At 47.3% G+C, this 15,050-nt stretch overlaps 1 protein-coding gene and 1 long non-coding RNA gene across 2 annotated transcripts in view; one reads left to right on the top strand and one right to left on the bottom strand.

Annotated features, from left to right (window-relative positions):
• Positions 1-2,682: 2,682 nt before the first annotated feature.
• On the bottom strand, positions 2,683-11,666 carry LOC125401850 (uncharacterized). Its single transcript, XR_015738915.1, has 3 exons — positions 11,363-11,666; positions 8,583-8,677; positions 2,683-8,490 (listed from the first exon to the last, which is right to left on the bottom strand). It is a non-coding gene; the product is annotated as an uncharacterized LOC125401850 (long non-coding RNA).
• Positions 11,667-11,814: 148 nt separating this feature from the next.
• Positions 11,815-15,050, top strand: part of Pdpk1 (3-phosphoinositide dependent protein kinase 1) — a 67,897-nt gene continuing 64,661 nt past the window's right edge. The window contains exon 1 of the mRNA XM_085694702.2: positions 11,815-11,970. Within this exon, the coding sequence (XP_085550828.1) occupies positions 11,947-11,970 (24 nt within the window). The 5' untranslated portion in view covers positions 11,815-11,946. The remainder of the gene's footprint in view (positions 11,971-15,050) is intronic.

Raw genomic sequence — 15,050 nt, forward strand, 5'->3', positions numbered from 1 at the left:
ACACAGACATGCACACACATAATTAAAAATAACAAAAACTTTTTTTTTTTCATGACAGAGTTTCTCTGTGTAACAGTCCTGGCTGTCCTGGAACTTGTTTTGTAGACCAGGCTGACCTCGAACTCACTGAGAGGCATGCACCACCGCTGCCTGGCTAAAAGCAAATCTAAAATGGGTGGTGGTGCCTTACCCTTTAATCCCAGCACTTGGGAGGCAGAGGCAGGAGGATGGCTGTATGTTCAATAGTAAATAATAGAAACCTTAAAAAAAGTATAAAATTGTTCAGCATAGTTTTGCATGTTTGTAATCCCCTGGAAGGTAGAGGCAGGAGGACCAAGAGTTCAAGATCCTCCTTGGTTGTATATCAAATTGGAGGCCAGCCTAGGCTGCATAATGTCAGCAAACTGGGGAGGTGTCTCTTGTAGCCAAGGCTAGCTTCCAATTCTATGTGTAGTTGAGGAGAACCTGATCCTCCTCTCTTCACCTTCTGAGGGCTGGATTTGCAGCTCTGCACCACAACTAATGTACTTGGTGCTGGAGGTTTGTGCCAACGCCTTGTGAATAACCAAGCACTCTCAACCGAGCTACCTCTCCAGACCCAAAATTTATGACTTAAGCCAATTAAAAAAAATTTAACATGTTTTTAATCCCAACATTTGGGAGGCAGAGGTAGGTCGATCACTGAGTTTGAGGTCTACATAGTGAGTTCAAGGGCAGCCAGGGAGGGGAGGGCTATGTAGAGAGGCCCTATCTCAAATTACCTTATTTTTTATTTGTGTTCATTGTTCATTTATGTGTATTCAGGTGTCCAAGGCCAGAAGAGAATGTCAGATCCCCTGGAGCATGTGGTGGGTGCTGAGAACTGAACTAGGTCCTCTTGATCTCTGAGCCATCTGTCTGATTCCTTAACTGCTTAAAAGATTTATCTTAGTTATGTTCACGTGTGTGTGGAGGCTGGAAGCCTGGGACCTCTTGGGAGCTGTAGTTACAGGTGGCTGTGAGCTGCCCAGGACCTCTCAGCCAGTTCTCCAGCCAACTTTAGCCTCCATTCTTTTATTTACTTTAAGATTTTATTTCATGTGCATGGGTGTTTTGCCTGCCTTCGTGTCTGTGCATCACGGAAAAAGTACAGTGTCGGAGGAGAAGGAACTGAACTGAGGACTGGAGTTCACATGGCTATTAGCTGCCGTGTAGGTGATGGGAACTGAACCAGGATCCTCTGGAAGAGCAGCTAGTACACTGAGCCAAACGCAGTCGATTTTAGCCGCTCTCAAGTGTACAGTTCATTCACTGTAAGCACACTCATCATGCCGTCATCGCCCCCATTACCTCAGGAACTATTACTTTCCAGACATACCGGGCCATTGGCATTAGTCTCCTACCACAACCACACGCTGCCATGTCAATGGCTCAATGCTGGAGAGCTTTCACAGAAAGGTGTGCCGGTTACTTCAGTCTGGGGCTTCTGGGGCACCGGTGTTGTCCCAGCTCTTGGTATCAGTGGCGCTGCATCAGGCATGCCTGTGGTGTGGGTGTGGACTCGGGGGTGGGGGGTGGGGGACAGTCACTCCCTGAGGTCAGTTGAGTCACGGTAGTGGTGAGTGGTTGAATAGGTTGGGAGGTAGTGCTCCTGAGACACCTGGCGGCGGAGGCGGCCTGTTTCACCCGGTGTGCCCGGGAGGCCAACGCTTGAGTACTGAGAAGCGCACGGGTACCATCTGGCGGCCAGTGCTGAGCAGCAGCCTGCTGGACTCAGCGGAACTCGAGTTCGAGTTCCGAGCTAGAAGACCTGGGTGCTTTTACCTCCGTTTCGCGGCAAGACCAAGATCTCAAGGCCGACTGGTGATTCCTGGTGATTTGGAAATAGGAGTCGACCATGAAAGAGATAACCCCCAGCTTGGAGTCGGGTGTGGCAGACATGAGTGGCTAGATTCAGCCGGTGGGTGATTCTGGGAGCTGCGACGGTCACGCCCACCGCTGTAGGGTTGCTTTTGTAAGCGCCAATCACAACGTCCTCCACAGGTAACTTTTGTAAGGAGTACAACGAACGGTTTCAGGTGGACCTGCCTTTCCTCTGTTTTCGCAGCCAGGGTGTCTCGCTTGTTTTATTGAGCCAGACTGCACTTTTCTGAGTTGAGGTCTGCAGCCCACTGAGGTAGCAGCCCCACACAAGCTTTCAGACCTCTCAACTATGGCTGTGGGTTTTTGTTTGTTTTGTTGGTCAGACAAAGCCTAGCCTCAAACTTGCTGTGTGTTGGAGGTTGGCCTTGAACCCTCATCCTCCTGTCTCTACCTCACAAATGTTGGTATTAAAGACACAGAGGGTCACACAGAGTTCCATCAGCATCGGTAGAACCAGAGCCTAACCATAGGTCCAGGCCACTTCTGGGCTCCTAACTCCAAAACATCATGAGGTTATGTTTTGGGATATGTTACACAGCATAAAGTGTATAACAGTCAGATGGGGCGTGTGGGTCAAAGTTTCTAGCCTCCGAACCTATTTCCTCATTCACATCATGAGGACTGGTTTAAGAGACAGAAACAGCATGAGCCATGTGCACACCAGACACTTCCCAGCCCCTTCTAAGATGGTTCCCATCATCCTCCTGCCCTCCATGACCTCATAATGTCACCCCAAGCCACTGCATGTGTGGCTCAGGGATACTCTGCAGACAAAAGACATTCTGGGTACAGAAGGGACAGACAGTCCCTCTTCTTTACTTTGGGTACCAATGAACTGTACCAGATCAGGTAAGAGCATTTCCCCTCCTGTCCATTGTCCTGGGGTGGGCAGCCAGACCCTACTTACACAGGTGCCCTGTCTTTGCAGCGGTAAGAACAGCCTGGCCAAGCCTGGCTTGGGCCTTGCCTGTTGGCAACCGTGAAGGTCCTAGAGACAGAACTGTCCTCAGCTTCCTGCTGCCCTCCTTTCCGTGCTCTTGTTACCTGCTGAGTTGCCTTTAAAACCTGTGTGTGTGTGTGTGTGTGTGTGTGTGTGTGTGTGTGTGTGTGTGTGCAGGTGCCCTCATAAGCCAAAGGTGTCAGATCTCCCTGGAGCCAGAGTTGCAGGCAGCTGTGAGCAGCCTGATGAGGGTGTTTGTAGCAGGCTTTCTTGGACTACGCAGTTCCCCAAATCATGACACAGAGATTGATTGTTAACTATGAATACTTGGCCTTAGTTAGGCTTGTTTCTACCTAGTTTGTTTTTAACTTAAATTAACCCATTTCTATTATCTGTGTACTGCCCCGAGGCTCATTTACGTCACCTATGTACTGTCCATCCTGCTTTCCTGCTTCCTCTGTGTCTTGCTGGCTGGGCCCCCTTTATCTCTGCCCACCTGCCCTGCCTATCCCTCCTCTGCCTAACTATTGGCCATTCAGCTTTTTATTAGACCAATTAGGTGCCTTATACAGGCAAGGTGAAACAGCAGCACCTTTACATAGTTAAACAAATATTCCACAATCTAAATAAATGCAACACATCTTTACGTAGTTAAACAGGCACTGGGAACTGAACTTGGGTCTTCTGCAAGTTCAGTATATGTTCTTACTGCTGAGCCATCACTCCAGCCCACCTTTTATTTTAACCAGCATACCACCATGCCCAGGTTTTTTATGTGGACTCTGGGGAATTAACTTAGGTTCTTGTTTGCAAGGCAATCATTTTACCAAATAAACCATTTACCGGCTCATCTTAGGCTTTTATTATATTTTTGTTTGTTTGTTTTGTTTTTGTTTTTTCGAGACAGGGTTTCTCTAGCTTTGGAGCCTGTAGCTCTTGTAGACCAGGCTGGTCTCGAATGCACAGAGATCTGCCTGCCTCTGCTGCCTCTGCCTCCCAAGTACTGGGATTAAAGGCGTGCATCACTACTGCCTGGCTTATTTTTTGTTTTTTTTTTTTCGAGACAGGGTTTCTCTCTGTAGCTTTGGAGCCTATCCTGGAACTCACTCTGTAGACCAGGCTGGCCTTAAATTCACAGAGATCTGCCTGTCTCTGCCTCCTGAGTGCTGGGATTAATGGCCTGTACCACCACTGCCTAGCTAGGCTTTTATTTTAATTTTTTAAATTTTTCATCAATTTATTAGGATCTGAACTTGTACTTCTGAAGTAGCACATTTGTCTACTATGTTTCTAAATTTGATTCCCAATACCACAACATGCACAAAAAACTATATACACTTAAATTTTTTTACAGGCCTCACATAGTGGCTCAGACTTTTAATCCTAGCACTCAGGAAGCAGAGGCAGGCAAGTATCTGTGAATTCAAGCCCAGCCTGGCCTGCCTATATAGTGAGTTCTAGACTGACCAAGGCTAGATAGTAAGTCCTCACCTGAAAAATAATATTTTATTTTGTGTAGGTGTACGTTGTGTGGGTATATGTGTGCCATGGTGCAACTGTGGGGATTAGAGGAGCACCAGTAGCAGTTGGTTCTCTTCTGTGTGTGGTCCTCACACAACACAGGCCATCATGATTGGCAGCAGATGCTGCCACCTACTTATACCAGCTTAGCCATCTGTTGGCCTGCCACATACTTATAGCAGGAAACATATCTGCTATATGTGGTATTTCCCCCACTTCTGAGAGGGGTTCACTCCATGACCAAGGCTGGCCTTGAACCTGAGATCCTCTTACCTTAGCCATCAGAATGCTAAAATTAAAGGAGCCTGCCACCACATCTCATTGTTTGTCTCTACCAGAGAATGATCCTTGGACCTCACAGACTTCCGTCAATCTGCCACTGTTCTGCATCTCCCAGCATCCCACCTCACTTTCAGTGGATTTTTACACATATTTCACATGTATGTGTGTATCGTGTGTGTCACAGCCTGTATGGTAGGTAGAAGACAACTTTTAGGAGTCTGTTCTCTCTTTCATCGTGTGGGTCCCTTGATTGGACTCAGGTCATCAGGCTTGGCAGCAAGTGCCTTTACCTGCTGAGCCCTCTTGCCAGCCATTGTTGGCTTTAAAAAATATTTTTTTTCAAGACAAGTTTTTTTCTGTGTAACAGCCTTGGCTGTCCTGGGACTTGTCCTGTGGACCAGACTGGTCTCGAATTTAGAGATCTGCCTGTCTCCTGAGTGCTGGGATTAAAAGTTTGTACCACCATTGCCTGGCAGTTTTGTTTATTATTAACTTGCTTCTTTCTTATTACTTTGAAAAAAATTTTGACTTTTTGAAACTGGGTTTCACTATGTGGCCCTGACTGGTCTGGAACTCACTTCATAGACCAGGCTGTCCTGAACTCAACAGAGATCCATCTGTCTCTGCTTCCCAAGTGCTGGGGTTAAAAACCTGTGCCATCATACCTGCTTTGGCTGGTTTCTTTAACTTTACTCTTTTTCTGTTAGAACTTTGTTCTGTTCCTTGCGTTTCAATCTCCAGAATAAACATAAGGTTGTTAGTATGTATGTATGGTGTGTATGTGCATATGTGTTCCATGTGTGTGTATGCATGTGCAGGCCTGAAGTTGACACTGGGTGTCATCTCCCTTGATGACCCTCCACTTTTATTTATTGAGGCAGGATCTCTCAAACAAACTCAGAGCTTACTAATAGACTAGGCTAGCCAGCTGCTTGCCCCAAGAATCTCCTGTCTCTACCTTTTGAATGTTGAGTACCCTCCCTATTAAGTGGGTTCACAAGATCCAAACTCCAGTCCTCATGCTTGTGTGACAAGGACTGTTCCCACTGAGCCTTTTCCTCCTTCCTATTTTATCTCATTTTTATTTTAGTGGTCCTGGGGATTAAATTCAGAGCCTCACGCATGCTAGGCCAGCTCTCTCCCTTGGAACTACGTTCCCTAGCCCTCATTGTTTATTTTGTTCAATTGATTTTGATGAGCCTTGGTTGGTGTTTTGCTTGCATGTATGTCTGTTTGAGGATGTCAGATCTTCTGGAATTGGAGTTATAGACAGTTGTGTGCTGCTGTGTGTGGGTGCTGGGAATGGAAGAGCAGAGCAGCCATTTTTTTTTTTTTTTTTTTTTTTAAAGATCTGGTTTCTCTGTAGCTTTGAAGCCTGTCCTGGAACTAGCTCTTGTAGACCAGGCTGGCCCCGAACTCACAGTGATGTTCTTGCTTCTGCCTCCCAGAGTGCTGGGATTAAAGGTGTGTGCCACCACTGCCCGGCTCTTTTTTCTTTCTTTCTTTTTTTTTTTTTTGGTCTTTTCTCTCTCTCTTCCTTCCTTCTTTTTTCCAAGACAGTATTTCCCTGTGTAGCTCTGGCTGTCCTGGAACTCAGATCCATATACCTCTGCCCTTCAAGTGCTAGTATTAAAGGTGTGTGCCACTGCCACCACTACCCACCTTTGAATATATTTTTTAAAGAATATAATATAGGCCCATAATTTCCCCTTCCCTCTCTGCCCTCTAAACCCTCCATGTGCCTCACCCCTTGCCCACTAAATGCATGGTCCTTTTCTCTCATCTCTGCTGTCAGGACCAAGGATGCTGCTCAATGGTTAATCATTTGCTTCGAAGGAGGGAGGCTGTGACTGTAATCCTCAGTAACACAAAGCAGGAGTACATTCATGAGCGAGAGTTTCTGAAGTATGGCTCTCCTGTCTCAGCCTTCTGAATAGAGTCACCATGCCCAGCTCCATTTTTATCAATTGTGATTTGTGTCTGTTGCTAAAAGACCAAATAGTGGACCTGGAGAGATGACTCAGCTTTAAACACACTGTCTGTTCATCTTGATGACCAGGTTCAATTTCCAGCAGTCACACGACAACTTAAATCATCTTTAACTCTAGTTCAGGGCATTCGATGCTCTCTTCTGACCTTCCTAGGCATGGCACACAAATAGTATTCAGACATACATGCAGGCAAAATTCCCATACATATAAAATTTAAAATGAAAAAAAAAAGTTCGAAAAAGACTGATAAAATCAGCAGCCTCCCTGTCTTCCTGCTCTTTATGTCCATCTTTCTCAGTAGTGTCTATATCTTGAGTCATCATTTGTGGCTATATATTGCTTTTGTGCTGAATACCCTGCCACAGCTCCAGCCTCATGTCAAGAAAGCCTGATGATTCAGGGTTGAGTCAGCACCTGATCATGTCTGTAAATATCACACACAGCAGGAGAGGCACTAAAGAGGCTCAGCCCCCACCCCCCACCCCCGCCGCCGTGGAGTTTTTTCATCAATTACGTCAGCTTCTCAACTCAGCTTTCTCTGAGTTGAGAACTTACCTTTTTAAGTATTTTTCTGGAGTACTCAGGAAGGCTGCATGCTTATGGTCTGGGTGCTTCCGTCCCACAGGTACTTATCTTGGCTTTTTCCATCTAAACTTTTCTTTCTTTCTTTCTTTCTTTCTTTCTTTCTTTCTTTCTTTCTTTCTTTTTTTGTTTGTTTTTTCAAGATAGGGTTTCTCTGTAGCTTTGGAACCTATCCTGGAACCCACTTGGCAGACCAGGCTGACCTCGAACACACGGAGATCCACTTGCCTCTGCCTCCTGGGTGCTGAGTGCTGGGACTGAAGGTGTGTGCCACCACTGCCTGGCTCCATTTAAACTTTTACCTCCTCCCTGTGCACTTCAACTCCATTGATTTGATTTTTGTTCTTCCCTACAAGACTTATTACCTTCCAATATGCTATAAAATCTGCTCATTAAGTTTTTTCTCTTCCCCCACTCCTGTATTAGTACCAGAATACCACAGGGAAACTTTGTGTTTAGTTCACTGGTGAATTACCAAGCACAGTGCTTGGCACAGGGGAGGCTGGATGGCTGTTGAAAGAACACAGAGGACCTGGTATTTCCCTATGCTCGCTCTATTCCTGTGTATTCTTTGTTTCTTCTGTGACTCTCATATCTTCTTTCTTGGTTTGTTCCTTTATTTTTGATGAAACACATCTTTCAGTAACTTTCTGAGAAAGGGAGTATGATCTCTCTCACACACACCCACACACCTATAGCTCTGTATGTATCAATACTCAGTGGTTACTGTAGAGTTTTGTCAATGGTTTCATATATAAAATGACTGAATATTAACCATTTTCATGTTAATCATATAAAAGATTAATCATATAAAGTGGTTAGTATTCCCTCAAAACAAGCAAGACCTAAATAAAACTGACAGGATTGGGAGGCAGTTGAGTAGAATTGGCTGGGTCTGGTTTTGAAACCTGCATTCCGTGATCTAACTCCGTAAGAGTGGTCAGTGCAGCCTCTGTTTCCTCACGTGGATAGTGGGAATGACCACAGTACCTGCTGCTCGTGGGGCCATCAAGTAAGTGTTAGGCTGACACTCTGCTCTTCCTGTGTGGCAGGGTAAATGGTGCAAGGCAGTGATGACAAAGTCTTCCACGGTGTACACTGGCAGGAGCTTTGGCCCCTCTGGCTTGTCTTTGTGTATTCTTCGGATGGGAGAGTAACCTGGAATGTCCTTTGTGGAACACGGCAGGCGATTTAGCAGTAATGAACTTCACTTTGATCCACTAAGTTCATAGGTTACAAATTTATCCAAGAGATCAAGTAAGGGTGTAGGACCTGGTTCATGAGAACAGAACAAAATTGGGCACCATTTTATATTTGGTATGTTAGCAGAGATTTATCAATATGTGGGTTTATAAACATCTTACCTGTTAATGGAATGTTCCTCCAATGGAGTCCTCTGAAGCTGAGGCAGAAGGTGACCAGGGGCCATAGAGAACACAGGGTGACATAGTGCCAAGTGCTAAAGGAAGGATGGACAGCAAGTCAGCATGGATAGAAAGAGACCTCAGGGCCCTCGGAGTCATTTGTAGTCACCTGATGCTTTAACCCTCCCCCCCCAGTGTGTGTGTGTGTATGTGTGTGTGTGGCTGGAGAAATGGCAGAGGTTAGAACATTTGTTGCTCTTTTTCTGAACACTCACACGTTGATCACAACCATCTCCAGTTTCAGGTGATTCAATACCCGCTTCTGACCTCTGTGGGCACCAAACACACATGGGGTATGCAGACAGATATACATGCAAGAAAAACATACAACATAAAAAAATGAATCAATTGGGGGCTGGAGAGATGACTCAGAGGTTAAGAGCACTGACTGTTCTTCCCGAGTTCAATTTCCAATGACCACATGGTGGCTCATGACTATCTGTAATGACATCTGGTGCCCTCTTCTGACCTGCAGGCATACATGCAGGCAGAACACGAAATATATATAATATTTAATATATTTAATATTTAATATATATAATATTTAATATATAATAAAATATATAATATAATAAAAATTTAAAAAACATATTGTATCTGTGTGATGGGGATATACATATGCATGGAGTCAGTCATCAGCTGTCTTGACTTAGGCTGGGTTAAACTCAGTTCCTTAGGCTTGTACAGCAAGTATTTTTCCTGCTGAGTCATGTCAGGTCTGTTGTTCAGGGTCTAGAATAACTGGCTCACAAATTTCTAGGGATTCTCTTGTCATTGGAATACTGAGTTTACAGATGAGCTTACTAGTGGCTGGCTTTACGTGACTATGAGGATCCAAACTCAGGTTTTCATACCTTTACAGCCAAGTATTTTACTCACTGAGCCATCTCTTAGCCTTTTTGTTTCTGTAGACCAGACTGGCCTCAAACTCACAGAGATCTGCCTGCCTCTGCCTCCCGAGTGCTGGGATTAAAGGCGTGCGCCACCACTGCCCAGCCCCATTTGTTGTTTTAAGGCCTATAAACATATGGCAGACTGGGAGGATGGGTAGCTATGGGCTGTATCTTTAGGGGTTGACATACATTATACATCCACTAGAGAATGGATGCCTAGGTCTCCATTCTGGCACTGCAAACTGTAGAACTGCCACTCCAGGGAATGCTTCCTCATCTGAAAATTGGGGCAACAATGTTAGGGATGCTTTAGGATAAAATTCCTCACTGAGAGTCAGTATAAAGTAGCTGTTAATGCCATCACTGCTTGTTTAGCAATTCATTCTGCTTACGTGGGATCATGAATTTACTGAATGCATGCTGGCTGCTCTATGCCATCTAAATTTTTTTTTTTTGGCACAAAGTCTTGCTATATTACACAAGTTGGCTTTGTTGGTTTTTTTTGTTGTTGTTGTTGTTATTGTTTTGAGACAGGGTTTCCCTGTAGCTTTGGAGCCTGTCCTGGAACTTCCTGGCCTCAAACTCACAGAGATCCACCTGCCTCTGTCTCCTGAGTGCTGGGATTAAAGGCATGCGCCATTACTGCCAGGCTTCAGATTGGCTTTGAACTCCTGGACTCGATTGATTCTCCTACAAGGTTAGAAGGCTCAACAGGTATACTCGACTTCATGTGATGTTAAACCGTCTTTTGAGTGGGGCAGGTAGCAGTATATTTTTAGTAACCTACTGAGTTTGGTTAGTGCTGACTGTGTGAATGTGTGTGGGTCATCCATTTGAGCATGGACAACCTTCCAATGGCCACACCCTCAGAGAAAAAAGGCTCTTTCCCAGCGACTATCGCTTCCCGCAATCCCTCAGACAGGTGTGGGGCCTTGCAAGGCCCTCTCCTTCCGTGTTGGAGCTGTGACTGCTTGATCTTGTCAGGTGGCCGCAGCTGCTGGGAGCTCCTGCGCGTCTTGGCCATGTACTCAGGAGATGGCGTTTCTCAGCGTTCCTCCCCGTTTGACAACTCCTACATTCTTTCCTTTCCCTCTCTCTCAACGTTCTCGAAGCCTTATTTGGAAGGGGAATGATATAGATGTCCCATTTATTTTTGTTTGTTTTTTGAGACAGGGCTTCTCTGTGTAGTCCTGGCTGTCCTGGAATTCACTTTGTAGACCAGGCTGGCTTCAAACTCAGAGATCCTCTGCCTCCCAAGTGCTGGAATTAAAGGTGTGTGTCACTGGTCAGTTAGCCTAGCAGAATTAGCAAGCTCCAGGGGGAGAACGGTATAGAAGACACCTGGCATCCACACACAAGTGCACATACACATACACTATACACAAAGCACAAAACGCTTTTTTTTTTTATTCTTTTTTCTGACAGGGTTTCTCTGTGTAGCCCTGGCTGTCCTGGAACTCAAGCCATAGACCAGGATGGCCTTGAACTCCCAGAGATTCTTTTCTGTCCCTGCCTCCAGAGTGCTGGAATTAAAGGCGTGCGCCACCTCTGCTCGGCAACAAAGGTTTTTTTTTTTTTTTAAAGTAAAGATTGTAAAATTTGTATTTTCACCACAATTATAAAACAACAGCAACATTGTCAGTAATAATAACTAAATCAGGGTATGGCGGCTCACACCTGTAATTTCAGCAGTTGGGAGGCTGAGACAGGAGGATTGTTGCAAGTATGAGGCCAGTCTGGGTTACACGGTGCGATCTTGTTGAGATAAAAGGAAATAAGAAGAAAAGCAAGTTCACAAAGACATCCAGAAAGAAAAAAGACACCCACCAAAATATAGGCACAAACAGTTTCCGAGGCGGTCAGTGACGGCGACTTGTTTTCTGCTTCCAATAATAGGATAGCCCAACCGCTTTCACGGATCATTCGTGAGCTGGGACTCAAAGAAATTCAAGGAGTCCAGGCAGCGGGTTCAAGCCCAGCCTTGCTGCTGCCCCAGGCAAGCCTTTGCCGGCTGGCCGGTCAGCCTCAGTTTACCTGACCTGGAACGCGGATGACAGCTCGGCGCCCCAGACCCGGCCCCTCCCCGCCTCCACGGATTGGCTCGCTCGATCCCCCTCTACAGGCGCGCCGGGACTCAACCCGGAAATGCGGCTCCTGGGCGGGGGCGGGGCACTCCCGGCATGAGGCGAGTGATAGGTATGCTGACCAATGGACGTGGGCAGCGGCGTCTGCGTCGCGGAAGTCCCACCCAGCGTCGCGCGGGGGCGGGGTGGCGCTGGGGGCGGCAGGCAGCGGGGCGGGCGCAGGATGAGGGCGGCCATTGCTGGGGCTCCGCCGCGGGGAGGAGGACGCTGAGGAGGCGCCGAGCAGCGCAACGCTGCGGGGGAGGCGCCCGCGCCGAAGCGGGGCTCATGGCCAGGACCACCAGCCAGCTGGTGAGCGCGCGGCGGCTGCAGGGCGCGCCGGTCCGTTACCCGGGAGCGTGGCTGTCGCCCGGGTTCTGCTAGGCGAGGCGGGGCGGCCCGGTGCCGCGGGCCGGGCGGCGCCTCACCTGCGGCTGGGTGGCGGGCAGGACTGCTGGCGCCGTCCGAGGGTGCCTCTCGGCCGCAGTGGGGAGCGCGGGCCCTGGCTCGGGTTGGCGGCGGCAGCCGGGGGCGCTGACAGGGCGCGGAGGGCGGGTGAGGCCGGGAGGTGTCACCCGGCCGGGCGGGGTGGAAGTGCCTGGAAAGTTTGTTTTCGGCTCCGCGCAGCCTGGAGCCGAGCCTCTGGGCTTACCTTGAGGTCTGGCCTGCGGAGAAGCCTCTGGCCTTTACCTGAAGGAGGGTCTTGGGAAGCAGGCGATGGGAGTTTCCGCTTGTAACACCTGATGCTGGCGGCTCCTCTCCGGACTCTTGGTCAGCGGGGCATTTCGGGTCTCCTCTTGCCTGTGGTTCTGCGCTCAGTGAGGTGGGAAGCCCTGGGAGGCCGGGCCTAGAGGCCCCAGTTAGGGCAGCCTAAGTTTGTTTGACAGGGAGGAGGGGTTTTAGAGGGGAAAAACAAAACAAAACTAACCACTTGTTGGGTGAAATGTTTCTGTTTTCTCTGTGTTATTAAAAGTATCCGTAGTTGTATTTTCTGTTTTAGAGTTCTTAAGCTCAAGGTGGATCAGCACATCTACCTTGTATGCGTTATGAGGTGGCTGATGATGGAATGTCAAACACTTAGCAAACTTTGGTTCAGAAAGCAGACCCCTTTGGGCTAGGGCTGTTGTTAGCGGCCACCTGCTTGCCCTGTACATTCAGAGCTCTTGGGCTAGATCCTTCCCCTTACCTTCCCTGTGGGTGGGGCGGGGCGGGAAGGGAGTTGTAGATCTCTTTACTCAGGCGGACCCAAGAAACTCACTTGCTCCAGTATGGTCTCGGCTGCGGCTTTGGTAGTGGCTTTTAAATGTTTCTGGGGGGTCAGGAGCCCCTTTGAGAATCTGAAAATATGGGCTCCGTTTGAGAAGCGTGCACAGCTGCTCTGAATTTTGTGGCTACTGGAGGCTCTTGAGCCTTCTGCAGTTCATCTGTGGACTTCCAAGTTATAGCTTCCACTTGTAGATGGGTGATAATTAATCCAAGTTCTAAAAGGAGGAGGACCTATCCCGTTGAGAAAAATGGTGAAAGGCAAAAGGGTGTTGCAACACTTGTGTCTTTACCCCGGGGTGCTTGGGCTAGCAGGCAAAAACACGAGTCGTGGAAGTCGGAGTGACAGTGTTGTGAATGCTTATGAAGTGAACTTTTACATAGTGATGCTGTTGCAGTGTATAAGGTGTGTATTTGATGGTGTCTGTGCAGAGGAAAAGTGTTTTCTCACGTGGTCTTGGCACTTCCATGATGGGCATTTGATTCATGCGGTTTCCCCATCAGGCAGCCTTTTCAGTGTTGAAAGCACTGTATAATCTAGTGAGCAGAAGAGAGTTACAGAATAAGTGACAAACTTCTCTGTAAGAAAGTGAGAACTAGGCCTTGCATCTTTGTCATCTAGAGGTGTCCCCGTCCGTGTCGTGTCGTCCCCCCCTGTGTCTCTCCCCCCCCCCCCCTGCAAATGAGACTATGCCTTGTTCCTGTTTGGAATGACAGAGATGGCTCCCAGGATGGCTTTTCCTTGAGGACTGGAAGATTTGCATGGTTAAAATGTATTTGCATTTGAACTTTAACCTGGCATGCTGACACTGTCTCAATTAACTTTCCTCAAAGCCTTTCCCCTTTACACTTGTAAAGCCAACAATATGACTTGAGGCTGTGGAAATAGGCCTAGCTCAGTCTGCCCTTAAGGTGGGCCAGAGTTTTTTAGTACCATTTATTGAGCTCTTCTTCAAGGCAGATGTTTAGACATATACTTCATTCATATTATGTTGTGAGGTAGATAATGTTTCCATTTTACAGGTGAGAATACTAAGGTAAGAGAGGTCAAGTACACAGAGGTCAAGTAACAGATTGGTTTTGGGCAGAGAATCCAGTGTCTCCCTGTCTGTCATGTGAGGATCTCCCAGGGGAGGCTCTGTGGGCAGTTTAGGGAGTGAGGAAGTCCTCAGTGCCACTAGCCAGGGTGTCTTCCTGGAGCTTGAGCCTCCTAAGTATAACTATGCCATATCGGAGGAAGAGGGACATTATATTTCTTTGGGCAGATGACCACATTCTTTGAAATGTTGTGTCCTGTCAGAAAACACCTGCTTGGAAGAAGCTCTGTGTGGTTTGCCCTTATTGGGGGCTGGTGCTCTGCTGGGGTGAGGCTTGGAGGCCTCCCTTTTGGAAAAAAGAGATGTAGTTTGGTCAGAGGAGACATGGAGATTGAGGAGAATTTAAGGTGCTTTAGGTTTTCCTAGGGAAGCTGCATCTGTCAGGGAAATTTAGAAAACATGCAAAAAAGTGGCTTCAGATTTTCAAATTATCCAATTTTTTTTTTTTTTTTTTTTTTTTTTACAGTTGGCCTGGAACTTCCTAGACCAGGATGACCCTGAACTCACAGAGGTCTACCTGCTTCTTTCCCTTGTGCTGGGATTAATGGTGTGCCACAATTAGGCCTTAACACATTTCTTGCCCCCATCCCCACAGGGTTTCTCTCTGTATCCTTGGCCAACTTGGAACTCAGAGATCCGCCAGCCTCTGCCTTCTGCCTCCCAAGTGTGGGATTAAAGATGTGCACCACCACCTCCAGACCTTTTTTTTTTTTTTAAGATTTATTTTTAGCTGGGCTGTGGTGGCACATGCCAGGGGTACACAGAGAAACCCTGCCTCAGTAAACAAAATGGTTTTTATTTTATGTGTATGGGTGCATGACTGTCTGTACATCATGTTGTGCAGTGCCCTTGAAGGCCAAAAGAGGGTGTCAGGTCCTCTGGAACTGTAGTTATAGTGGTTGTTAGCCACCTTAATGCTGGGAACCTGACCGCTGTTCTTTGAAAGAGCAAAAAGTGCTCTTAACTGCAGAGTCATCTCTTCAGGCTGTGCCACATTCAGGCTGTGAGGTGCTGTGCCTGTCATGGAACAGG

Source organism: Myodes glareolus, chromosome 9 (genome assembly GCF_982192425.1).
Source record: "Myodes glareolus chromosome 9, mMyoGla1.1, whole genome shotgun sequence".
In the NCBI taxonomy this organism is placed as follows: Eukaryota; Metazoa; Chordata; class Mammalia; order Rodentia; family Cricetidae; genus Myodes; species Myodes glareolus.